This window comes from Danio rerio, chromosome 3 (genome assembly GCF_049306965.1).
Source record: "Danio rerio strain Tuebingen ecotype United States chromosome 3, GRCz12tu, whole genome shotgun sequence".
Lineage (NCBI taxonomy): Eukaryota > Metazoa > Chordata > Actinopteri > Cypriniformes > Danionidae > Danio > Danio rerio.
The window spans coordinates 65876843-65902852 of record NC_133178.1 but is presented as its reverse complement, the minus strand read 5'-3'; the positions used below and the strand labels follow the sequence as shown (position 1 = coordinate 65902852).

The window sequence follows — 26010 nt, the reverse complement described above, 5'->3', positions numbered from 1 at the left end:
GTAATTTTGCTTACATGGATAATTGAATATTAATCAGATGATGTCATTACGCTGCTGTGCCGTCAGCCAATCATGTTATTGCTGATCATGATTTCGAGGATGGATAGATCTGTCCTTTACAACACACACAGCGATCTCAGATCAGTTCATCCAGACATTCCAATCTGATTCGCGAACTCGTTTGAAGAATCAAATTAGCCAGAGATCAGTTATCAAGATTAAAAGATCCAGGATCTGCCAAATCATCTTAGATCATTTAAGCGAGGCTAGAAGGACGGACCCTAGGTGGATTAGCGCTATTTACTTGTGTTTTGTTGTTAAACTAATTAAAATCTACATAATCGATGCTGTAAAAGGTCCCTTATGGAACTGAAAATAGACCTGAACCGAAAGTGGGGGTGTCATGACCCTTCAAGACTTTTTAAGGCCTAAAATTTTCATTTTTTAAATTTGAGACTTTTTAGGACTCAGCCGAAGCCCTGTAAAATGATCTTGTTTTTTTCTTTTGACACTAGATTATTTCAGTCATTGGCAGACTATTTTGCTTGTTTTAAAGAGAAAAAACTCACTTAACTTTGACTCACTATTTCTGAAAACAAGACAATATTTTGTGCTTGTCCAGAAAATGCTTCTTGATTTAAGAATTTGTAGATATTTGGACTGGAAACAAGACAAAAACAGTGTAAAACACAACATTTCAGTGAACTTGTAATTGTAATGACGACTTTTTAGGGGCCCCACGGACACCCTGGTAAGCTTTACCTCAGCGTTGTTGTAGTACGCTGTGCTGTTTTTCTCCTGCACGTCTTCTCCGCGGGCTGTGAAGAAGGTCAGGGGGTAAAAATCCTTATGTGGCGGCTGTTTCCCGCTGGCCATCAGCTTCCCCTCGTAGAAGAGATCCGACGTGTAGCTGCGGGTCAGTCAGAACACACGGTCAGCTTTAGAAGCTCATTACAAGAGGCTAAACAGCACCACAACATCTTCAGAATTAAATATTTGACCCACAAAACAAGTCAAAGATATCACAGTCCTCGCGTTTTGTTTTTAATGTGCGCACTTTTAAACATTTAAAGCACTTTCAAGTGTGGCAAATAGTGTATTTGCATGCATATAAATACCTAAACACATCATACACTACCTGACAGAAGACTTGTCGCCTATATATCCACGTTTAAGGAACAGCAAATAATACCTGGACTTTTAGTTGGTCATTTAGTATCAGAAGTGTCTTATATGAAAGGCGAAGGCCTCTAGATTTTGCTTATTTGAGGTCAATAAAATCAGATAATGCCTTGATTATTAATGATTTGATTAGGACAGTAAGGTCTGACTCTGCTCAGACTAAAGTCTAAACAGAAATAATGTCCTGTATAGAATATAAAGTGCTGCTGCACTGGAGATGCAGTAGAGATGAATATTGAGTCTGACTCCATCATGAGCTTGGAGGACTGCATCCATACATCTCTGACATGACTCACATCACTGATTAATAAAGTCATCTGGAATGGTGAAGAAAGCCTTCAGCGGGACTCCCAGAGTTCATCAAGAGTCTGTGTTTATCTTTAACACCTCCTCCTTCATCTTACCCCAGACATGCTCAATAATGTTTAAGTCTGGTGACTGGGCTGGCCAATCCTGGAGCAGCTTGACCTTCTTTGCTTTCAGGAGCTTTGATGTGGAGGCTGAAGTATGAGAAGGAGCGCTATCCTGCTGGAGAATTGTCCCTCTGCTGTGGTTTGTAATGTAACGGGCAGCACAGATGTCTTGATACCTCAGGCTGTTGATGTTGCAGATCCCCCATACTGAATGTCACCCCAAACCATGATTTCTCCTTCACCAAACTTGACTGATTTCTGTGAGAATCTTGGTCCATGCTGGTTCCAGTAGGTTTTCTGCAGTATTTGTGATGATTGGGATGCAGATCAACAGATGATCCAGAGAAATCCACCTTCTGCAACCTTTTACACATGATCAACTAGTAGTCGAGTTATTATTGGTTGCTTTTGTACATCACATCGTTATTGTTTTCTATAGTACAGTATAATTTTCTAAAGCCAAACATCATTGAATTATGCCATCATTTACTCTTTTAATTTACCAGCTCAAAGTGCACAAATAAAACAGAGACCAAGTTCACTATATGCAAAGTAGTTTAATTTGATTTAAACAGCTCAATATTATTATTATTACCTATTTAGAAAGATAAACAACTATGAAAGCAACACAATGACATTCTCAAGCACTTGGTCATTAAATAAAAGCACGTTTCAAGCCTTAAAAACAACCTAAAATTTCAAATCCAAGCATTTTATAAAGGATTTCCTGCCCCGTAACTAGCCTGTTCGCTCTGTTTTTATTTATTTAGTGAGTTTTTAAATAGAGATTTATACATTACAACAAATCAATAAGCTTTCTATTGACATACAGTTTTGCTAGTTTGTGAGCATATTTGTTCTGAAATCTGAAAAATCAGAGAATAAAAAAAACACTAAATAAATAAATCAAAATACGTCTTTAAAGCTGACAAGTTTCCACTCTTAGCATTGCGAATTCCCAATCAAAAAGTGAGTTTTGATATATTTACAGTTAGAAACATGATCTTAACTTAATAATCAAATGATTTTTTGGACTAACAAAGAAAAAAATACTCAATACTCAATACTTTTCAATAGGAATGTAACAATATTGTAAATACCGTCATAACGTGATGAGTTTTCAACAATACTAAACTATAACTTTATTTTTTTTTACATGGTTTATAGTTTTTTGTTATTAAAATAGAAAAATTGAAGTTCCTGTTTCGAAGCTTACAGATAGATGGCTCATTCGTATGTCATTGATATGTTCAGTGCTGAGGTAAATAAACACTTTTGCCACTTTTTTCGAGTCTTTTCATTAGTTTTGTTTTTCCTGTAAATTATTCAATAAATACCGCCATTCATACCGAGGTATTATCGTACCGTGAAATTCGTATACCGTTACATCCCTACTTTTCAATCATTATTTTGAGCTGTCGCATTACAAAATTAGATATTTTTAGACATTTTTGGTCAAATATGGCGAAAGATGAGAAGATTTTAAATACTGCAATGGCTTTATTAAAGGGATATTTTGCCAAAATAAATGGCCCTCGATGATTGAAAATGTCAAGACCAAGAAAAAACAGGATTTAATGTAGGTTTTTAAAGTTAAATATTTGACTCTGGCCCACAAAACGAGCCAAAACCAATCATAATTTTCAATCAAGAAGCATTTTCCATACAAGCAAATAATAAGGTCTTGTTTTGAGAAATAATGAGTCAAAATTAAGTGCGTTTTTCCTTAAAACAAGCAAAATAATCCTGTTTTCACTTTAACATAATAATATTAAGCTTATCCCATTGATTATTAAGCTTATTTTAACTTGAACTTACTCAATTTTGACTCATTATTTCTAAAAACAAGACCTTATTTTTCACGGTCACACTTTATTTTGATGCTCCGTTTGTTGAATTTAAGTTACATTGCATCTACATGCCGTGACATGTACTTGCAAAGTGTCTTACAGTCAGTTAAATGTCTGATGAAGGAGCAGAATCAGCAGATATTAAGCAGACAGACTACTAATACTCCAATGGACCATCAAAATAAAGTGTTACCCACTTCACTAGTCTAAGTAAACGCTTCTTGATTTAACATTTGTTAGATATTTAGACTAGAAACCAGCCCTGAAGTTGAATGTAGAGTGCTGTGTGAGACTGACAGAGTCGTGTAATGTAATGTAATGTGTGTGTGTGTGTCTCCTCAGGACGAGTGCTGTGAAAGAGTTCACACCTACTTGATGATTGCCTCATGCGAGCGGTAGTTTTCGCAGAGCAGGATCCTGCAGGGGTATTCGGACGGGTAATGCTCATACAGCCGGTCCAGCAGAGACACGTGCAGATTCCTCTCCCGCGCAAACTCGCTGTACACGAACGGACTGAGCTGCGGATCACACATACACACACCGCATTACTACACACACTACAACCAGACACTCATTAATACATTTATTTATTGTATTTTACTATTGAGGAGGGGTGTAACGGATCACAACTCGCGCTTAGGATGAAAAGGAAACTGTTTAAACACGCCAGTTTTAAGATAATTAGACTATTAGACAAATCTGCAGCAACTGTGTGATGCTGTCATGTCAATATGGAGCAAAATCTCTGAGGAATATTTCCAGTAGCTTGTTGAATCTACGCCATGAAGGATTACAGCAGTTGTGAAGGCAAAAGTGAGTCCAACCCGCAACTAGTAAGGTGTACCTAATAAAGTGGCCAGTGACTGAATGTAGATGTGTTTTCCTTAACATTCTGCATGAGCTGACGCACTCGAACATTCCACAGCACAATATATGTAGATTAAATGCAAAACAACTCAACAAAAACCAACATCAGGTTAATTTCTGTGCTCAAAACACTCATTTTAATTTTGATTAAGTCAAATGCACAAGCTAGCTCTCTAATCAAGGACTTTTCAGTCATTATTTCTGACTTGTCAAGGGTTGCGAGCGGTGAGCGATTACTGTAACGGATCACAACCCACGGTTCAAGAAACTCGTGATTCACTGATTTATTTTACTTGTTGATTAATCCTAAATTTGTAATGATGGGAGAGAGATCGCCTCCCGCATCATTCAATACGCATGTTTAAAACATTTAGGCTTTTCTGTAAATGTAATGATGACAGAAGAGGTTGTGGTGGGTTATTCAGGATAAGGTGGGTTTCTTAGGTTATTAATTTATTAATTAATTCACATTTTCAGTCATTTATTTATATTTATATATTTATTTATATGAATGTGATTAAGTTCTTACAGAGACTCGGAAGGGACGTGATGGCGAGAAAAAAAAAAAATGGGTGGAAGAAAAAAAAAAACGGGTGGAAGAAAAAAAAACGGGTGGAAGACAAAAAAACGGGTGGAAGAAAAAAAAAACGGGTGGAAGGAAAAAAAACCGGGTGGAAGAAAAAAAAAACGGGTGGAAGACAAAAAAACGGGTGGAAGACAAAAAAACGGGTGGAAGGAAAAAAAACGGGTGGAAGACAAAAAAACGGGTGGAAGGAAAAAAAACGGGTGGGAAAAAAAAACGGGTGGAAGAAAAAAAAAACGGGTGGAAGAAAAAAAAAACGAGTGAAAGAAAAAAAAACGGGTGGAAGACAAAAAAACGGGTGGAAGGAAAAAAAACGGGTGGAAGACAAAAAAACGGGTGGAAGACAAAAAAACGGGTGGAAGAAAAAAAACGGGTGGAAGACAAAAACAGGTGGAAAAAAAAGAAGAGTGGAAGAAAAAAAAACAGGTGGAAGAAAAAAAAACGGGTGGAAGAAAGAAAAAAAAACGGGTAGAAGAAAAAAAAAACGAGTGGAAGAAAAAAAAAACGGGTGGAAGAAAAAAAACGGGTGGAAGAAAAAAAACGGGTGGAAGACAAAAAAACGGGTGGAAGAAAAAATAACGAGTGGAAGAAAAAAAAACAGGTGGAAAAAAAAGACGAGTGGAAGAAAAAAAAAACGGGTGGAAGAAAAAAAAACGAGAGGAAGAAAAAAAACGAGTGGAAGAAAAAAAAACGGGTGGAAGAAAAAAAAACGAGTGGAAGAAAAAAAAACGGGTGGAAGAAAAAAAAAACGGGTGGAAGAAAAAAAAAACGGGTGGAAGCAAAAAAAAACGGGTGGAAGAAAAAAAAACGAGAGGAAGAAAAAAAAACTGGGAAGAAAAAAAACGAGTGGAAGAAAAAAAAAACGAGTGGAAGAAAAAAAACGAGTGGAAGAAAAAAAAACGAGTGGAAGAAAAAAAAACGAGTGGAAGAAAAAAAAAACGAGTGGAAGAAAAAAAACGAGTGGAAGAAAAAAAAACGAGTGGAAGAAAAAAAAAACGAGTGGAAGAAAAAAAACGAGTGGAAGAAAAAAAACGAGTGGAAGAAAAAAAAACGAGTGATGGGTAAACATATTTTTGAAGGCTTTTGCGTTCCCTCGCAATACTGTTGTTCGAAAAACACTTCATACATGACAATCCTCCTGTTTTTGCCAGGATTCTCCCGTATTTTCCCATTATATCCTATTATTAGGCATTTTCCCATATTTCTCTCATATTTCTTTTCAAAATAAAACTGTCTGCATTCACGTTCTTTCCATTAAAGCCGTGCGTCGATCAGCGCCCCTCATATGCAACCTCTGAATCAGTGAATGAAACATCTCTTCTGGGTCTCCGCAAGTTCTTAATGTACACACACATGTGAATAATTCAAACTCAACATTTGCTTTCTTTTTTTTACACTATTTAAGACTTTTCCAAAGTTATATTCATTTAAAAAACAAAGAAATAGAAAAAAAGACATTAAACTACTCATAAAATTCTGCGCAAATACTTTAAAACATAAATATTTTATAATCGATTCCATTATAACTGAAGGGAATTTGGTCATTATGTCAGCTGTGTTTGTGTTATAAACGGCCTGAGTGTGTGTGTGTGTGTGTGTTGAGCGCTGCAGTTTTGAGTGTTCTGATGTACCTGCATGTGATCTCCTGCCAGAACCACACGAGTGCTCTTCACAGCCAGAGCCAGAGGCATGATGGTCTCACACTCCATCGCCTGAGCCGCCTCGTCCAGCAGGATGTGTGTGAAGATCCCTGCGCACACACAAACACACACACACAAACACACACACCATCAAATATTCATTAGATGCAGCTTCACAGGAGAACGCTTCAATAATATATAATACACACGCGCACACACACACACACACACACAGCCATTAACACACATGAATCAGACACCAGACAGAGAAGCTCCAGGGAGAAGAGTGTTTAGTGCAGGATTTGGTGGTTTACAAGGACAGCTTTTCGTATAATGACGTGGATATGACCTAGTTGTACTCTTTAACGATGGTTTACGAGGACATCTGATGACCCTGCAATTCAACACGCTTCAAAATCATTACTATTATGATGTGTGTGTGTGTGTGTGTGTGTGATTGACATGCTCCTCAGGCTGTGAAGAGGTTGGAACTGTGCTGATGCTGGTATTATTTTTGTTATTATTATTATTATTATTATTATTATTATTATATATAATATTTTATGATGCGCAAGTCCACAGAGAAATGTCCAGCTGACGTCAGAATTACGTATCTTTATTCCTGAACAAAACCTCAAGATGCTTGAACTCCACCTGGGGTGAGGACTTTCCTCCAACCTGGAGACGGCATCCCCGTTGCGACAGCCTCGGCAGTTAACCGCCCTAGTGCATGCTGATGGTCCATCTTTGATTTAGCCAACAGAACAACATCGGGTTTTGTTCACGAGTGAGGGAGGGATGGAGCGTGAGATTGACAGGCGGATCGGTGCAGCGGCAGCAGTAATGCGGTTGATGTGCCGGTCCGTTGTGGTAAAGAAGGAGCCGAGTCGAAAGGCAAACCTTCCTACTCTCACCGATGCTCATGAGCTTTGGGTCAAGACCAAAAGGACAAGATCTCCGATTCAAGCAGCCGAAATGAGTTTCCTTTTTTAGGGTGGCAGGGCGCACTCTTAAAGGCAGGGTGAGGAGCTCTGTAACCCTGGAGGAGCTCGGAGTAGAGCCGCTGTTCCTCCACATCGAGAGAAGTCAGCTGAGGTGGCTAAGCATTTGTTTCGGATGCCTCCTGGTCGCCTACCTAAGGGAGGTGTTCCAGGCATGTCCCACCAGGAGGAGGCCTCAGGACACGCTGGAGGGACTATGTCTCTCGCATGCCCTGGGAACACCTCGGGATCCCCCTGGAGGATCTGGAGGAAGAGTCTGGGGAGAGGGAAGAGTGGAGTTCTCTCCTGGGACTGCTGCCCCCACGACCCGGCACCAGAAAACCGAAAAATCGTTATTCGTTTTCAATTATTTCCCAAGTTCTTCTCCTGGAGAAAGTCTTATTTTCTTTAGATTGGCTGATATCAAGGCAGTTTTTAATATTTTCAATATTATTAGCCTATTATTGGCCGACTTCTAAAAGGCCACTATGGTCACCACCCATCTTGAAAACGTTGCCCCCTCACATATACTAATGAGCCACAAACAGGACGTTAATATCACAAACCATTCCCATTTTATTAAGGTGTATTCATATAAATGGTCCACCCTGTGTATTTGTATATATATATATATATATATATATATTAGCACTGTCAAAATTAATGCGTTAACGCATATGATTAATTTTAAATAATTAACGCAAAAAATGTAACGCAATTAACGCAGTTGCAGGTTTTTTTACTTCCTGTTGTGGTGGACGTGTGTTTAACATGCAAGAAATGTGGATAAAACCAAGGAAGCACTTTTTGAAGGCAAGTTCCAGTATAAAACAATTAGTTGCATCACCAGGCTCTCCAAAGTTTCATGCAATTTCGGGCGTTTCATTTTTAATTTTCGACTTCTGTTGTAAGTTGATACCGCATGGCGAACAGAAAGAAAATCCTCCGCATTTCGTGACTCGGTGTTCCTTTAAGGTAAGGTTCCTTTTAAGGCTACACGGTAGAATTTTAATAAGAGTATAATCTTAATCATATTAAAATCGGAGTATTGGTGTCTTCTGTAAATGTACTCAGAACGTCTGGTGAAGTCGCGAGCTGTCAAAGACAGGGCATTACTCTGCCTTTCAGCATGAGCCCTCCAAGTTTAGCGTGTTTCCTCATTAAACGAAATGAAAGCGTATGCTTCGCGTTGTTGTGTCAGAATCCTTGTGAAATACAGTAATACTTTAGGACGCTTAGTTTAAGCAAATTTGATGAACGTGATCATGCGTGTTGAATCTGAGGGGAGTCGCTCCAGTATGGAAGGCCGTTAGGGCCAAAACGTCTGCAGCGCGTTGTGTGTGTGTCTGTGTCAGGCCCGTTGAGGGGTGTCAGGGGTGGAGTGAGCGACGTATCTGAGTAGAGGCGAGAGGGGTGTGCAATGTATTTAACGACCGGTTTGCGAGAAATTATCATTCATTTGCGGGCATTTGGGAGTCTCTGTGCACTTGCGGGATACTCCTAGTCTTAGCAACTGGATGAATGTAAAGGAGGATTAAGCTAAATTGTTTCTACTCTATAATTAATGTTCTCAACTCACAGCAATAAAACTTTACAATGAGTGCAACAGTTTATATTCAATAGTTTATTATTATAATTGTTCATTTTCCACATCTGCAATTCCTGTATTTTGGCATTTGTTTGCAGTCCACTTAGAATCCAACATGGAGATCAATGTTTTCTTTATTGGCATTGATTGTTTTGAAATTTAAATGTCATTAACATGCCTGTGTTTAATTTCTGTAATAAATATGGCTGTCAAGCCAGGATCTTGATGGTTTATTGTGGGTATGTTGTTTACATGAAGAAATTTGTGTTACAAGTTTAACAAAAATTCTATTAAACAATTATATTTTTAATTTTAATTCTATTAAACAATTATATTTTTAATTTAAATTTTTTTGTCTTGCGTTTACATAAATTTTACATTTAAATAGCCAAAATTACAAGTTTCAGTATTTTAAATGTGATTAATCACGATTAATTTTTTAAAAAAGGTGCAATTAATTAGTTAATTTTTTTTAATCGATTGACAGCACTAATATATATATAAATCCTATATTGCTATATATCTCAGATGATGATGTGTTTTGGTTGGCATCATCTAAATAGAGTTCACAAAAAAGTTTGATCAAACCATTTCCCATTTGCTAAAATCTTCTAAACATTTATGCAGTTAACAGTTCATCGAGTTCACAGAGTGACAAAAAGTGTAAAAAACATGCCTTCATTATTTCTAACTAGACATTTGTGTGTGTGTGTGTGTGTGTGTGTGTGTGTGGCGTTGTGTAAGACATTCAGAATCTAATTGGCCCCAATGGCTGTTTGGCTGCTTCTCCAAAGAAATCCAACCTCCCTATTAAGTCAGATATACATCAATAGACATTATCATTATTATTATTTGGACCGTGCGACCTCCAAACGTTGGCGTCCGTGGAAGGGGGAGAACTCAAAATGGTAGACGGCAGAAATCAGCAGTGATGACTTTAAATGAAAAAGGCAGGAGACAAACGAAACAACAGTGACGCCAGCGCTGGGTGTTAATGATGCTGAGTGTGTGAGACAGACCAACGGCGTCTCCTAGCAACAGATGATCCAGCGCTCAGACGCGCGGGAGGAAATTAGCCTGTGCTAATAAACTGCAGCGTAGCCGCTCCTGCAGGAGGCCTTTAATGCAGCCTGTCCAGCTGCGCAGCGCTCCGATGCTGTCTTCCTCTTTTAATCAGATGAGTGTGAAATGCAGCCGCTAGACATGTCTTTAGAGAGACTGCTGCTATATCTATATGTTTGTATTTAACAAACAGGTGTATCTAATTGCACTGTAAACCTTAAATGCAAAGTAATTAAGTTTCATTTCAGGTTTTTAGTTCCCATACTCCCTAAATAAATCTGCATAAACCCTGCAGACGCACAGAGATACAAACAAAGCATGTGTTATAAGTAGTGAGTGCATGTGAGGGAATGGATGTGTTCACTCAGAACCTCACCTGGCTCCAGGTCGAGCTGGCAGAGGTACTGGGATGTGCTGAGCGTGACCACGACCACACGGTGGCGCTCCACGTCCTGCCGCGTGGGCATCTGGAAGGTGAAGTGCGCTCCGGAGATCAGGCAGTACTGCTGCACCAGCGGGTGGACCGTCTTCACCCAGCGGTTCCTGAAGTAAACCCTGGACACACACAGACGTTAGGGGTGTTTTGAAAGATGGTGCACGAGTGTCATGAGAAACCGACTCAAAATACACCAAGTGACATCTATTGTAGCATGCTACGCTAAATGCTAAAATCTACAGCTGAAAGAAAGTGAAACATTTTTGGCTAAAAATACATCAACTGTCTTTTATTTTAGCATGCTATGCTAACTTCTACTATTTAGCGGAAATTAGAAACATGTCAATCATCACAGCTTGCTATGTAAATTCTACTTTTTTGGCTGAAAGCAAAAGCAGACTTTTTCAGCTGAAAATTGCAGCAGCTGCTATTTATTATAACATGCTACGCTAAATGCTAACTTCTACTTTTTGGCTAAAAAGCAAAACACACCATTTTTATCTCAATATACATCAAATGTAATTTAGTATAGCATGCTATGCTAACTTGTACTGTTCAGTTGAAAGTAGACAGACCGTTTTCATCTCAAAATACGTCTAATGTCATTTATTATAACATGATATGCTAAATGCTAACTTATACTATTCAGTTGAAAGTAGAAACGGACTGTTTTTCATTTCAAAATACGTCAAGCGTCATTTATTATAGTATGATATGCAATTATAGTATGATATTCTACCGTTCAGCAAAAAGTAGAAACTGACTATTTCAAAATACGTCAAGCGGTGTTTATTATAGCATGCTACGCTACATGCTAACTTCTACCAATTAGCAAAAAGTAGAAACGGACTGTTTTTCATTTCAAATTACATCAACTGACATTTATTATAGCATGCTATGCTACATGCTAACTTCTACCGTTCAGCAGAAAGTAGAAACAAAAAAATTTTCATTTCAAAATATGTTTAGCGTCGTTTATAATAGCATGCTATGCTACATGCTAACTTCAACCGTTCAGCAGAAAGTAGAAATGGACTGTTTTTCATTTTAAAATACAACAAATGTAATTTATTATAGCATGCTATGCTACATGTTAACTTCTACCAATTAGCAGAAAGTAGAAAAGAAATTTTTTTCATTTCGAAATATGTTTCGCGTCGTTTATTATAGCATGCTATGCTACATGCGAACTAGAAGTAGACACGGAAAGTTTTCCATTTCAAAATACAACAAATGTAATTTATTATAGCATGCTATGCTACATGCTAACTTCTACCGTTTAGCAGAAAATAGAAAGACTGTTTTACATTTCAAAATACTTCAAGCATCGTTTATTATAGCATGCTATGCTACATGCTAACTTCTACCAATCGGCAAAAAGTAGAAACGGACTGTTTTTCATTTCAAAATACAACAAATGTAATTTATTATAACATGCTATGCTACATGCTAACTTCTACCATTCAGCAGAAAGTAGAAAGACTGTTTTACATTTCAAAATACTTCAAGCATCGTTTACTATAGCATGCTATGCTACATGCTAACTTCTACCAATCGGCAAAAAGTAGAAACGGACTGTTTTTCATTTCAAAATTCGTCAAGCGTCGTTTATTATAGCATGCTATGCTACATGCTAACTTATACCGTTTAGCAGAAAGTAGAAACTGACTTTTTTCATTTCAAAATACAACAAATGTAATGAATTATAGCATGCTATGCTACATGCTAACTTCTACTTTTTGTCTAAAAGCAGAAACAAACAGTTTTTAGCTCAAAATTACGCCAACTGTCACTTAATATAGCATGCTAGGCTAAAAGCTATTCAGTGAAACTTTTGTTCAAACAATCAACACCTCTAATTAATTTAGAGATTCAGATATTTATTATTTTCTCAAAACATGTTTTTTTTTATTAAATTGTTGAACGAAAACATGTTGACTGTCATTTATTATAGCAAGGTATGCTAAATTCTACTTTTCGGCGGAAAGAGACCATTTTTCAGCCATTTCAAACAATATTTACACCATGTTCATGCTCAAATGGTGTTATTGCGAGATGCATCAAATTTCAAAATAAAAGACTTCCCTCGTATCAAACTAAATGCCACAAATATCACACCTAAACAACTTAATTAACAAATCAATACAAATTTACATATTATAGAAAAATTGACAATAATAATAAGCAATAAGTGTTACCTGAGAGGTCGTGCGTGTGGATTTCCCGCCTCCACGTAAGGATGAAGGTAATCTTTAATATACAAATCGGCGGCGCTGTTCGAATGTGTGCAGATCAGAACCCTGAAACAGCGGAAAAACAAATAAAGAAACAAAGCGTCTCAACCATGTTCAATTCCTCTGCTCCTCAAGGCTAGTCCTCGTCATTAACAAGAAATGTTTGGGGATCGATGCAAGTTAAGCTCTATTGACAGCATCTGTGCAACGCTGTTTTCACCACAGGACATTTCGATTCGTCGTTTAACACACATTTATACGCAAACAAAACGTGCTTTTCGGCTAACGGTGAAAGTCTATGAGGCAAGAGGATGTGGAGATCCACCATTCACTTTTACTACAGAGTGGATCCACAAAGCAAGACTTCATTTAGGGAAGTGCTGAATTGTCAGTGGCCGGAAATGGATTTTTTCCATTGAAAGAGATAAATGGACGAAAGTAGGAGCAAAAAAGGGGGTTATGCTGTGCTTTTTCACTCTTGACAACACTAAAAGTGTTAAATTAAACTCCTGCATGTCTACAAGATATTTAGATATGTACATTTAGAGTTTAGAGCTTAACTGATCTATCACTGATGTAATTTGAGGTAAATGTAACGCAATGTAACTCGAGGTACAAATGTATCCCCTGAAGAGAATTCATGATGGCAGTACTGTTTATTTACTTTGTGTTATTTTATTTTATATTGTTTTTTTTATTCCCTCATCTGTAAGGGGTTGAATTGTAAGGAAGGAGTTTGTTTAAAATTAAGAAAAAAGAATACTAAAATAAAATTCGGAAAATAAATAAATAATAATAATAAAAACATACAAAAAATTGAGGAAAAATTGTGGAAAAAAAAAATGAAACCGGAAAAATACAGGGAGAAAAAGAAATAAATAAATTTAGAAAAAAGAAACTCAGGAAAAATAAAACAAAAATATTTGGAAAAAATAAATGAATAAATAAATAAATAATAAAAATAAAGATTTAAGGGGGAAAAAAACATAGAAAAAAAATGAAATAAACAAAAATTAAATAAAAAGAGAAAAAAGGGTAATAATATTGAAAAAAATAAATTCAGGAAAAAATGAGAGATGGAAAAAAAACAAAAAAAAAAACTAGAAAATAAATTAACTCTGTAAAAATAAATAATAATAATAATAACAATAACAATAATAATAATATAAAAAATAAGGGGGGGGAAATTGTTGAAAAAATTAAATCGGGAAAAATAAATAAATAAAGGAAAAAAGTGGGAAAATAATGGGGGGGTGGAATAAATATTTATTAATCAATAAAATTTTAAAAAGAGAGAGAGAAAAAAATGTAATCTGGAAAAAAAAGAGGGAACGAAAAATTAATCTGAAAAAAAAAATCAAATAAATATAAAAAAGGGGGGGGGGGATATATTGGGGGAAAGAAAATAAAAATGTGGGGAAAAAAATTGAAAAAAATTAAAACAAACTAAATAATCTGAAAAAAATAAAGAAATAAAAATAATAATAATAAAAAATTGAAGTGTAAAAAAATAAAATCTGGGAAAAAAAATAAATAATAAAATCTGGAATTTTTACATTTAATTTAAAAAATCTAAATAATAATAAAAAGATAACCAAATTAGGTGTTTGTTTTGTCGCGCTCACCGTGACTCGGGCTGCTTGAGGATGTGTTTGACAGCCTGGGCCAGCGTGAAGGTCTTGCCGGTGCCGTAGGGCCCGATGATGAGCACCGGCGGGAGGTTGATGGAGAGCGGGGTGGTGATGGCCAGAATCGCCTCCTTCTGCTTGGCATTCAGACGCGGATCCAGCTGCTCGTCCCACTGCCTGTGGCAGAGAGGCAGAGAAAGAGAGAGGGAGAGAGAGAGAGAGAGAGAGAGAGAGAGAGAGAGAGAGAGAGAGAGAGAGCTGACATACTGCCTACTGACACACTGACACGTCCTGCTAGTGCAGCTGCTGCTCTCCGTGAGGGATGTAGCACTGCTGGAGAGCCATGGGATGATGTTTGGGGAAAAGTCAAGGTTTTAAAACCACTAATACTATAATAACTTGCTAGTGACATGCTAATCACATTACTTGGCATGTTGTTAGCATGTTTACAGTACAAACTAGCATGTTGATAGAATGTTAATTAACATGATTCAAGTATTAAGTAGCATGTTTTAGCATGACTCCATATGAATTGCCATGTGTTTAACATGTTTCTGTTACACAGAACATGACAAGCATTACGTTGTCTCTGTGTGTGTGTGTGTCTGAGAGTCTCTCTGTGCAGTCACTCATGTGCATCTGTGTGCGCAGTGGTACCTGTTGGGACTCCAGGGGATTGTGGGAGTGAGGCTGATGTCTGGAAACAGGATACTGTTATCTCTGACGCGGTCCAGAGCGTAGTGCATCTCACACAGAGGGAGCCTGTTCAGCTGAAACTGCAGCTCCACCTGACAGACACACACACACACACACACACACACACACACACACACACACACACACACACACACACACACACACACACACACACACACAGGGTTTATTCACACACTCTCATGCATCAGCATGTGCTACAGACAACACCTCCAGCAGACGACTGAAAACACCTTTAAAAGAGGATAAAAGAAACCAGGGCTGCAAGATACAGGCTCAATATGCGATGTTTTACATTAGTAGTTACATCATATTAGTATAGTAGTATTGCAATAATTATATATTCTGTTTATATTAATCTTCATTTTATAAATCATGTTAAAAAATAATAATAATAAAATCACAGCCTGCAGAAACACTTTGATTGACATCCTCCCTTTGTATGATGTCATCAGAGGGGGAAAGCCCCACCCACTAGTGACCATCTCCCCCTCATTAGCATAGGACTTTGGTCCTGCTTTAAAATCTGCAGCTATGTTGACGCCCAAGCATTTGTAGCTCCACCCTCTTCTGAAAAAGAGCACTATCTCATTTGCATTTAAAGCGACAGCCACCAAAACGCCACAATTAGGATCAAAGCCTAATAGGGGCAGTTTCAGAAATAGAGAACATTGTTAGTGTGGTATTTTGTGCTGAAACTTCACACACACACTCTAGGGTCTTAGTTTACACCTTGTAAATACATGCATCATAGGCATGATATACCTGCAGCTCCTGATCGGCCACCAGCCCCAGCTCATCACAGCACTCCTTACAGACCCGCAGGAAGATGTAATCCTTCGTTTTCTCCTCAATTAACGCCTCGTAAACGCGCTCCTTGGCTCCCGCCGGCTGGTTCTGGCCCATGCGCTCTTTAAAAACGGGCAGCAGGAGCACAGAGTTGACCTTCGTCATGACCAGTCTGCCGGCCAGCGTGTCTTCAGACAGAGTCTCCGTCAGCTTGAAGCGTGCAAACAGTTGTCCGTTCTGAGCGTATTTGGCACCGCCTGAAATGCCCGTCAGCATGAAGCTCGTCACCAGCTGCAGGTTAACCTTAATGTTGAACCTGTGAGGGAAACACACGAACCGGGATATTTAGGAAAACACAATTTAAAAGCATTGGAGAACTGGTCATATGTGGGCCCACACACGGAAACTGTGCATGGAGAAATACCCGTTTTATTTACTCAAGTTTGTTTGTTTATTTAATGCCACTTTAGTAAATTTCATTACAACATCAACATGAATTAAATATATATATATAGGTAAGTAATTATGTAAACAAACAAACAACACATAAGCAACTTATGGCTATTTTTTAGCATCATTGAGCCTATAAATAAATAAATAAATAAATAAAATGAAATGAATAGGTAGAAAAGTTAAAAAATAAACAAATAAATAAGTAAATAATAAAATTAATATATATGTATATGAGTAAATATATAAACTAAGTCGGGAGGCAAGTAAATAAATAAATACATAAACCAACAAACGTTTAAGTAAATAAATGAATAAAGTAGGTAAGCAAGTAAATAAAGTAGGTAACTGAGTAAATAAATCAATAAATTAACACAAAGTAAACAAATAAATAAACAAAGTAAGTAAATAAACAACCAAACATATATGTAAAGCAAATAAATGAGGAAAGTAATTAAATAAATAAATGTAGGTAAGAATGTAAATAAATAAACAAACAAACAAACAAACAAGTAAGTAAATAAATAAAGTTAGAAGGTAGACAATAAATAAAATAAAAAAAGAAGTAGGTAGTTGAGAAAATAAACCAGTATATCAATGAATAAGCAAACAAATAACTGAAAACAAATAAACTAAGTAGGTATGTAAATAAATAAACAAATAAATATGTAAGCAAATAAATAAAGTAGGTAGGCAACTCAGTACATAAATACATGAATACATACAAAAACAAGTAGATGGATAAGCAGGTAAACAAATAAACAAACAAACAAGTAAATAAATCAATAAACAAAGTAGGTAGGTAAGCAAGTAAATAAATAAGGCAGTTAAGTAAAAAAACAATAAATCTAAGAAACAAACAAATAAAAAAGTAAACAAAGTAGGTAAGCAAATAAACAAATAGATACGTAAGCAAATCAGTAAATAAATAAATACAAAAACATGTAGGTAGGTAGGCAGGTAAACAAATAAATACAAAAACAAACAAGTAAATAAATCAGTAAACAAGTAGGTAGGTAAAAAGGTAAACAAATAAATACAAAAACAAACAAGTAAATAAATCAGTAAACAAGTAGGTAGGTAAACAAATAAATACATAAAGTAAATAAATCAACAAACAAATAAAGCAGGTAGGTAAGCAAATAAATAAATACGTAGGTAGTTGAGTGAAAAAAAAATCAATAAATCAATGAAGCAAACAAATAAATAAATGAAGTAAACAAACAAAAACAAAGAAGGTAAGTAAATAAATATACAAATAGATAAATATGTAAATAAATAAATAAATAAATAAAGTAGTTAAGTAAATTAATTAATTAATTAATTAAGAACTACAAAAACAAGTAGGTAGATAGCAGTTATATAATTAAACACATGAATAAGTAAACAATGAACCAAGTAAACAGTAAAGTAATTAAGTAAATAAATAAACAAATAAGCAGGTAGGCAAGTAAATGAAAATACATAAGCAAACAAACAAATAAATAAATACGCAAGTACATAAAAAAAATAAAAAAAACACAGTAGGTAGGTAAGTAAATAAAGTAGGTAGTTGAGTAAATAAATAAATACATAAGCAAATGAACAAACAAAGTAAACAAATAAGCAAATAAGTACGTAATTAAGTAAATACAAAACAAATAAATGTACGAATTAGAAGGTAAGCAAGTACATAAATAAATGCGTTAAACAAATAAGTAGGTAGGTGTGCAGTTAAGTACATAAATATGTAAATAATCAGGTAAAAAGTAAACAAATAAGCAAACAAACAAAGTAGGTAAGTAAATAAACAAACAAACAGACATATAAGCAAAGAAATAAGATAAAAAAAGTAAATAATTAAATAAGTAGTGAAGTAAATAAATGAACAAATAAAAAGTAAATAAATAATTAAATAAGTAGTAAAGTAAATAAATGAACAAATAAAAAGTAAATAAATAATTAAATAAGTAGAGAAGTAAATAAATGAACAAATAAAAAAGTAAATAAATAATTAAATAAGTAGAGAAGTAAATAAATGAACAAATAAAAAGTAAATAAATAATTAAATAAGTAGAGAAGTAAATAAATGAACAAATAAAAAGGCAAATAAATAAGTAGAGAAGTAAATAAACAAATAAAAAAAGCAAATAAATAATTAAATAAGTAGTGAAGTAAATAAATGAACAAATAAAAAGTAAATAAATAATTAAATAAGTAGAGAAGTAAATAAATGAACAAATAAAAAGGCAAATAAATAAGTAGAGAAGTAAATAAACAAATAAAAAAGCAAATAAGGAGAGAAGTAAATAAACAAATAAAAAAGCAAATAAATAAGGAGAAAAGTAAATAAATAAACAAATAAAAAAGCAAATAAATAATTAAATAAGTAGTGAAGTAAATAAATGAACAGATAAAAAAGCAAATAAATAATTAAATAAGTAGAGAAGTAAATAAATGAACAAATAAAAAGGCAAATAAATAAGTAGAGAAGTAAATAAACAAATAAAAAAGCAAATAAATAAGGAGAGAAGTAAATAAATAAACAAATAAAAAAGCAAATAAATAATTAAATAAGTAGGCAAGTAAATAAAGAAGTAAAAATGGCAAATGTTAACACTAAAAACCTCAGATTTGGTTTTTATGCTTCCTGGGGACACATTTTTAAAAACATCCCATTGTGTAAATATACATTTATTCAGTTTTAATATTAATTTCAGTAGTAATATTGAACACTGCGCAATTGTTAATATGAATCATGTACAGGAAAGTTAGTGAAGTAATATATTATGTCTTTTAGTAGACACATTGAACAAGAGATTTACTTTATTTACCAAACATGTGGACCGAATGGGACTAACATTGCAAACCTTGGATAAAAGTCAAAAAGTAGCGCATTTATTTATTTTTTAAATAGTTTTTCTACATTTTTCGAGTGCCTTGGACTGATTTTTGCTGTTTATTCTGATGAATCCCTTACCCAAAGAGCACCGACACATTATTTAAGCTACCGCTGAGCACTTATTGTTTGAGTTTAGTAGTTAATTTCATGTTTTAAGATCAAGTTATGCTCCCAGAAATCATTCTGCAGATTTTTTACAAGCTTCAAATAAGTCTGTCATTGGTCACTATGCAGCATATGCATGCCTTATTTTGCATGTCAAATCTATAACTACACTAATTAAAGCATAACATTGAACAAAATAACTGTTAATGTAAAACTGCTGCAGTCTCAAATATAGACATCAAAACTATTTTACAACTCCCAGTCAATGCTATTTAAAGAAACACCAGTGACCTCTAGTGGTGGACTATAGGAGTGAATAATAAAACTACTGAAGGATCATTTGGAGTTTTGCCTTTATCAAGACACGATGACTTTATTTATCAGTGATTTGAGTCAGTGCAGAGATGTATGGATGCAGTCCTCCAAGCTCATGATGGAGTCAGACACAATCTTCATTCTGTCTCCACTGCAGCAGGACTTTATATTCTATACTGGACATTATTTCTGTTCAGTGATGAGACTTTAGTCTGAGCAGAGTCAGACCGCACTGTCCTCATCAAATCATTAATAATCAAGGCATGATCAGATTTTGTTGTGCTTAAATCATCTAGAGGCCTTCGCCTTTAATATAAGCCACTTCTGACACCAAATCCTCAACTAGCACCCCTGAGCAGACGTGCTGCACTACTCACTTGCTGACTTCCTTGTACTGCGCGATCTCCTCGATGTAGAGCAGGTCGTGCAGCCGCGGCTGGTAGTTGTCTCTGGTGAGGGTTTTGTCCAGGACGGACTGCGTGAAGAGCTGGTCGGCGGACAGCGGGATCTGGTAGCGGGTCAGCAAGCTGCGCTCCAGGTCCATGTTCTCATTCGGGACGAACTCCACGATAGTTTTGCAGGACGAGTCCCAGCGCTTGGCCGTCATCAGGAGCTGCTGCCGCGCCTGCAACAGGTGCTCCAGGTCTGCGGGATTACAGGTAGAGGAGGAGGAGGAGAAAACACTGACTTTAAACGTCACAAGAAACTAAAATCAAGTTTCTTACGAACCAATTGAGGACAATATATTTATTTATGCTGTTTTGGAGTGAAACACTTTGGTCAACGCTTGAACGAGTCCTCGTAACAACAAAATTAAGACTTTTTAATACCTTTTAAGGGCCTTCATTTTCTCATTATTGATTTACATAGATATATACATTAGATGTCGCCTGGCCTATTGTTGTCTATTGGACGGAATGCGTCAATAGCGCCGCCATCTTGCTACAGGGTAGCGCTCCTTTGAAATGAATGCGGGACCAAGGTACAGTGGAGGACTGTGGCCACATAAAGCCAGAGATAAACACATATACACATATATCTATGATCGGGAGTTTTCCTGGATGTTAGTATGCAATTTTTTTTTTCTAATTATGAAAATTATAATTTGACATCACTTTTCTACATTGATGGATCAGTGACCGCACGGACATTCCTGACAAAAAGCTTGTGTTTGTGTGTACAGAAATGTACTATTCACCCTCCCTGTTAAATTTAATCTAATCATGTCCTGAAACACAGCTCCTCTCCTGCTTTCACTGCTCATACTGACGGAGGGAGCGATTCGTTTGTGAATGAATCCCCCGAACAACTCTTTCACTAACGTTAGCCGACAATAATACAAGTTTCTGGCAGCGCAGCATCTCGTTGTCATATTTCTTTTGCATTGTTTGCTGATTTTATTCAACAAAACTAGCATAAGCCGAGTGTTTAGTGCGAGTTGAAGCTGCTTTGCCGTATGGTGAATGCAGTAAGTGACTGTTATCATCAATAACGTTACCTGATTAGCACAACAGTTCAGAACATACAAACACAGATAAAAACTTAATATTACCTATGAAATGTTCTGCCTTTGTGCTTTGTTTTCTTTGTTTGCTCGTTACTACACCCATAGACAGCGCTAAAGTCCCGCATCTTCACGTAATAACACTGTCTTGACTAGTGCGGTTGAATGACATTTGTCCTGGGAGCACTGTACCAATGTGGCGGCGCTACTGACGCATGCTCAGGGTCCCTATGCGATATCTAGTGTATATATCTATGATTGATATATCGACACCCTGATGTTAATACTGCGATCGTCTCGCTGCGGTCCTACCTTCGATGGAAGCGGCGTCCACCATCACTCTCTGCATTAGCACCGGCTCGCAGCCCAAATCAAAGACCACGGTCTGCCGGAAGGTGCCGAAGATCTCTGTGCTGAAGGCGATCTCCACTGTGTAGATGCAGTGGTCCATCCCGTTCTGCACCGGGCTGGCGGCACTCCACTCCTGACAGCCGCCCGGGCACACCGGCTGCGGCTCCAGGGCCGAGGCGTCTCCGGCAGACACCGCCGCGATGGAGAAATGAGGCCGGTTGGCGTCGTACAGCAAAGCGATGCGCTGGAGAGTGCGGACCGGCTGCAGGGGACACAGCGAAAGTCAAGCTCTTATTCAATCATTTGAAGGGCATTGATGCTTTTGGAAGCTGATTGGACGGGGCTGTGTGTAGCTATAGTGTGTCTACAATCATACTGGAGTGATAAAAACACAACAAGTCTCTTTTATTAAATGTCCTGATGTTAAAATAAGATCGCAACCCCAAGGATTCTAATGCTGCGATTACACCAGACGCGGCACGTGCGTCTTGCGCGAGTGATTTACATGTTAAGTCAATGCAAACGCGCGAATAGACATCCTGCGGCGCGATATGCGCGAATGACGCAAATTGCGCGGGGCGAATTGAGCGCTTTGCGCGTTTGACGCGCTTAACGAGCGTTTCGCGCGAATCTCTCGAATTCGAAAATCTGAACTTCAGCGTACATTCGCGCTGCGTTAACCAATCAGAAGCTTGCTCTTGTGGGAGCGTGATTGTGACGTAGAACCCGTTGTCGGTGTTCCGGGGGAAATCCTCCAGCCTTCACCGACAACAGTTCATCAAACCGGGCTTGGCTCAGTCAGAAGCAACGCTGAAAGCCTCCGTCATCCAGGTTCAGTTTCTGGAGAAGTTTATGAGCTCACAGAGCTGGATGCACCTCTGAAAGGATGTAGTGGACTCAGACACGACCCTAAACGTATCGACGCTGTTTTTCAGTCTCCATAAAGCACATGAACACTGTTATTTTCTTCATTAAATCCATGTTAGCCATTTAGCTATGAAGCTAGAGTCTTCGGGCAGACAGAAGCCCTGCCCATCACGCGAATCTGCGTCTGTTCTGAAGTGAATTTGATGCGCGAATGAAGCGGGGTTTGACGCGCGAATGAAGCGAGTAACCTCAAATGTTCACGCGGCTATTTACGCGCGAATAGTGCGATTTATCCGCGCGTTCCACGTCTGGTGTGAACACAGCATTAGGCCAACCACAACGTGACGTAGGAGTGCAGTTTGCCCCGCACACAGGATTGATTGACAAGCATATTAACGTCTCTCTGCAGTAACGCGTATACACATGTCCACAGAACAGGATTTGCTAAGAAACTGGGATTAAAAGCTCTGTTTCAACTCTCTGTGATCATCTGCAGCTCAACAATGAGCTTTACAAGGTTAAACATTTCTAAATCAGAGCATGTTTGTAATCAAGTCAAGACTGTAAAATCGCTATGTAGTTCATCACCGCTGCAACCATCACAGCCGCATGGTGTCAATAAACAAGTGTGTGTACTGTTTAATATGGGGTAGAAGTGCTAGAGAGTCCAAACCTTGCAGAAGAGCGTGAACGTCCAGGAGTGGGATGATTTCTTGGTGTTGACGGTAATGGAGAGATCTGAGCTGTGCTCCACTGTAACTCCATCCACACAGTCATTCATCTGCAGGACAACACACACAACCAATAGACCAATTACCAACCTACGTCACACATGACGTCACTCGGGTCCCCGGTGGCAAAAAAAAAAAGGACAGGCTGCAATGGGGAAAAATGTTGTTTTGTGCGGCAGTATACAGGCTAACGGTGGCATTATTCTTTTATTATTCAGCTTCACCGCCGCCTTAATGCCAGATGTACAAGTGGCTCAAACTCGCTCATCTTGAGGCAGGAACCGTGCAACAACTTTAACGATGAGGTAAACACAAAACAAAACTTTCCATCCGGAGCTCCTTCACGGGACTCCGCACTTGTAAACAATCTGATATACAGCCACCTCGCGCTGCTACTCATGTGACATTGCTCTTATATAATATGTGGGGATTAGGACTGTACTGTACCACTCTTTCGGGCGTGAGTGAGTTGATCCACTTCTCGATGAGCGCCTCCATGTAGTTCTCGCTGAAGTGTTTGCCCTCCTGCTGCTGCTTGAGGCGGATGAGGCGCGAGGCGTAGCGCCGCTGCCATTCGGTCAGCTCCTCCTGAGAGTGAGCAGAGGTGCACTGAGCTCCGTACCGGCACAGACCCTGCTCCAAAAACCTGCACAACAGCACATGATATTAGACTAGATATCCTTCAAGACACTAGTGTTCAGCTTAAAGGCTTCACTAGGGTAATTAGGGTAATTAGGCAAGTCATTGTATAACAGTGGTTTGTTCTGGAGACAATCCAACACTAATATTGCTTAAGGGGCGAATAATATTGACATTAAAATGACTTTAAAACTATTAAAAACTGCTTTTTTTCTAGCGGAAACAAAACAAATAAGACTTTCCCCAGAAGAAAAAACATTACAGAAAACACTCCTGAATCCTGAAAAATTCCTGAATCGGTTCAACATCATTTAAGGAGATATTATGGCCCGTTTCCACTGAGTGGTACGGTACGGTTCGGTTTGGTACGCTTTTATGGCCGTTTCCACTGTCAAAAGGCGTACAGAAACAAACCGTACCACTTTTTCGGGACCCTTTCGAAAGGGTCCCAAACTGCAGAAAGGGTCCCAAAAGGTGGAGCTAGACGCGCAGCTGAACGCTATTGGTTTACAGAGATACGTCATTCGTAGACGCAACAAGCCAGAATGTAAACAAAGGACCCGCCATGTTTGAAATACACAGCGAGAGATTACAGCGGAATTATAAATACATATGCAGCCATGGTCGATCCTGCAAACAAACCCTGTCGTGGTCATGATAAACAGCCACAAAGCCATGGAGAAGAGCGGATTTACCCTGTGCCGTGTAGTTTTTTACGAACCAGTCTGAAGCTCGAGTGGTTTCGCTTTCTAACAAACTTCTTGAGCTGATGATAATAACATGCACTTGATTATTGACAAGCTTTTGGAAACCCGATCCTGTGAGAAGCTGACAAACGAGAGTGACACATTCAGAAAGAAAAGGACAAATGCGAGAGTGGAGCGCGGGAAAAAAGGCGAAGCCAAGGAGCACGTTATTTCTTCAGCAAACCTGACCAAACTTCCTTGTTTTAATCTTTATTATCATCTTTTGGACTATTATGAACTGGGAATGATGGAGTGACTCTCTAACAGAGGCTTCATGTGCTGCTGAAGATTACAGACACAGATGAGAGGTTTACTCTGACTGTAGGCTATACTTTGTGTTGTTTTGAACCTAATTAACGACGAAATGTCTGCTTTGTGTAGTTCTTCTGTAGTTGGTAACATATCAGGGACAGTAAGGGTCTGTATGTGTTCATATATGTTCATTTATTTATTTATTTAATATAATTACAGACATTACAGTAGGCTATTTCGCACCGTCATTGATCTGCAGTTATAATCAACTCCTGTTTATAGAAAAGTTAGTAATAAACATTTATACACAAGTATTTATGTGTGCAAAAGCGTCTGTTTTGTGAGAAGTGCTTTTCATATGATATGTGAGCGACCTGTGCAGCTTTATTGTAGACATTTTCTCGAGCGAAAATGACGCCGACTGAAACTTTGCCATACACATCGCCCACCAATAGGGGATCCTTGGTAGTGGAAACGCAAGCCTGATAAAGGTGACCCGTACCGACCCGAACCGTACCAGTCAGTGGAAACGAGCCATTAGAAAAAAATTCACAGGAGGGAGAATAATTTTGATGTCAACTGTGTGTGCCACTGTATAACCAAGCATATCTTTACAAATCTGTCTATTCATTTGCCCAAAGCACTAGTTTACCTTTTGCACAATGTGTATTCTTCACTACTAGTGACCCCTCGAGGAGGAGGACGAAACTGCCAGCCCTCCTGAACATCTGAGAGAGAGAGAGAGAGAGAGAGATTGAAAATATACGTACTTAAAATATATCACAATGTTTATATAGAACACTAACATTTTACATTCAGCTATAAATAATTACATTTCTATTATAGCGATCGTGTAAATAAATAAGTCAATTCTCATCTGTGCAGAAGTCAAAGATAGAAAGAGGAAAAGAAGGATGGCATTTTGAAGCAAACACACACACTTAGGCCCCGTTTACACTAGTGCGTTTTAGTTTTAAAACGGCGTTGTAGAATGAAAACGATCCGCGTCCACACTCGCGTTTTACCCAGCGTTTCTGAACTGCTCTCCGTCCACACCAAAACGCTGAAAACTCACATCACGTGACCACACACACACTCTCGGGCAAGCGCTCCCGCATTTCTACCCAGATGAGAGCTCTGCTTGTCGGACTGCTCATCAAGCATCTCCCGCTGGATCTAATCTCACTATATTTGCTAAACGTG

At 37.7% G+C, this 26010-nt stretch overlaps 1 protein-coding gene across 7 annotated transcripts in view; it reads right to left on the bottom strand.

Moving 5' to 3' along the window:
- The window catches only part of helz (helicase with zinc finger), a 77641-nt gene that overhangs the window by 36464 nt on the left and 15167 nt on the right, over positions 1–26010 (bottom strand). For 5 of the 7 annotated variants that reach the window (XM_073938334.1, XM_021470068.3, XM_073938327.1 and 2 more), the window contains 13 exon segments: positions 25460–25535; positions 23618–23816; positions 23113–23220; positions 21534–21834; positions 20095–20362; positions 15943–16282; positions 15121–15251; positions 14461–14640; positions 12800–12901; positions 10542–10720; positions 6527–6645; positions 3818–3963; positions 763–910 (listed from right to left, as the gene is read on the bottom strand). In XM_073938334.1, coding sequence (XP_073794435.1) covers positions 763–910; positions 3818–3963; positions 6527–6645; positions 10542–10720; positions 12800–12901; positions 14461–14640; positions 15121–15251; positions 15943–16282; positions 20095–20362; positions 21534–21834; positions 23113–23220; positions 23618–23816; positions 25460–25535 — 2297 coding nt within the window. 7 annotated transcript variants of the gene reach the window in all.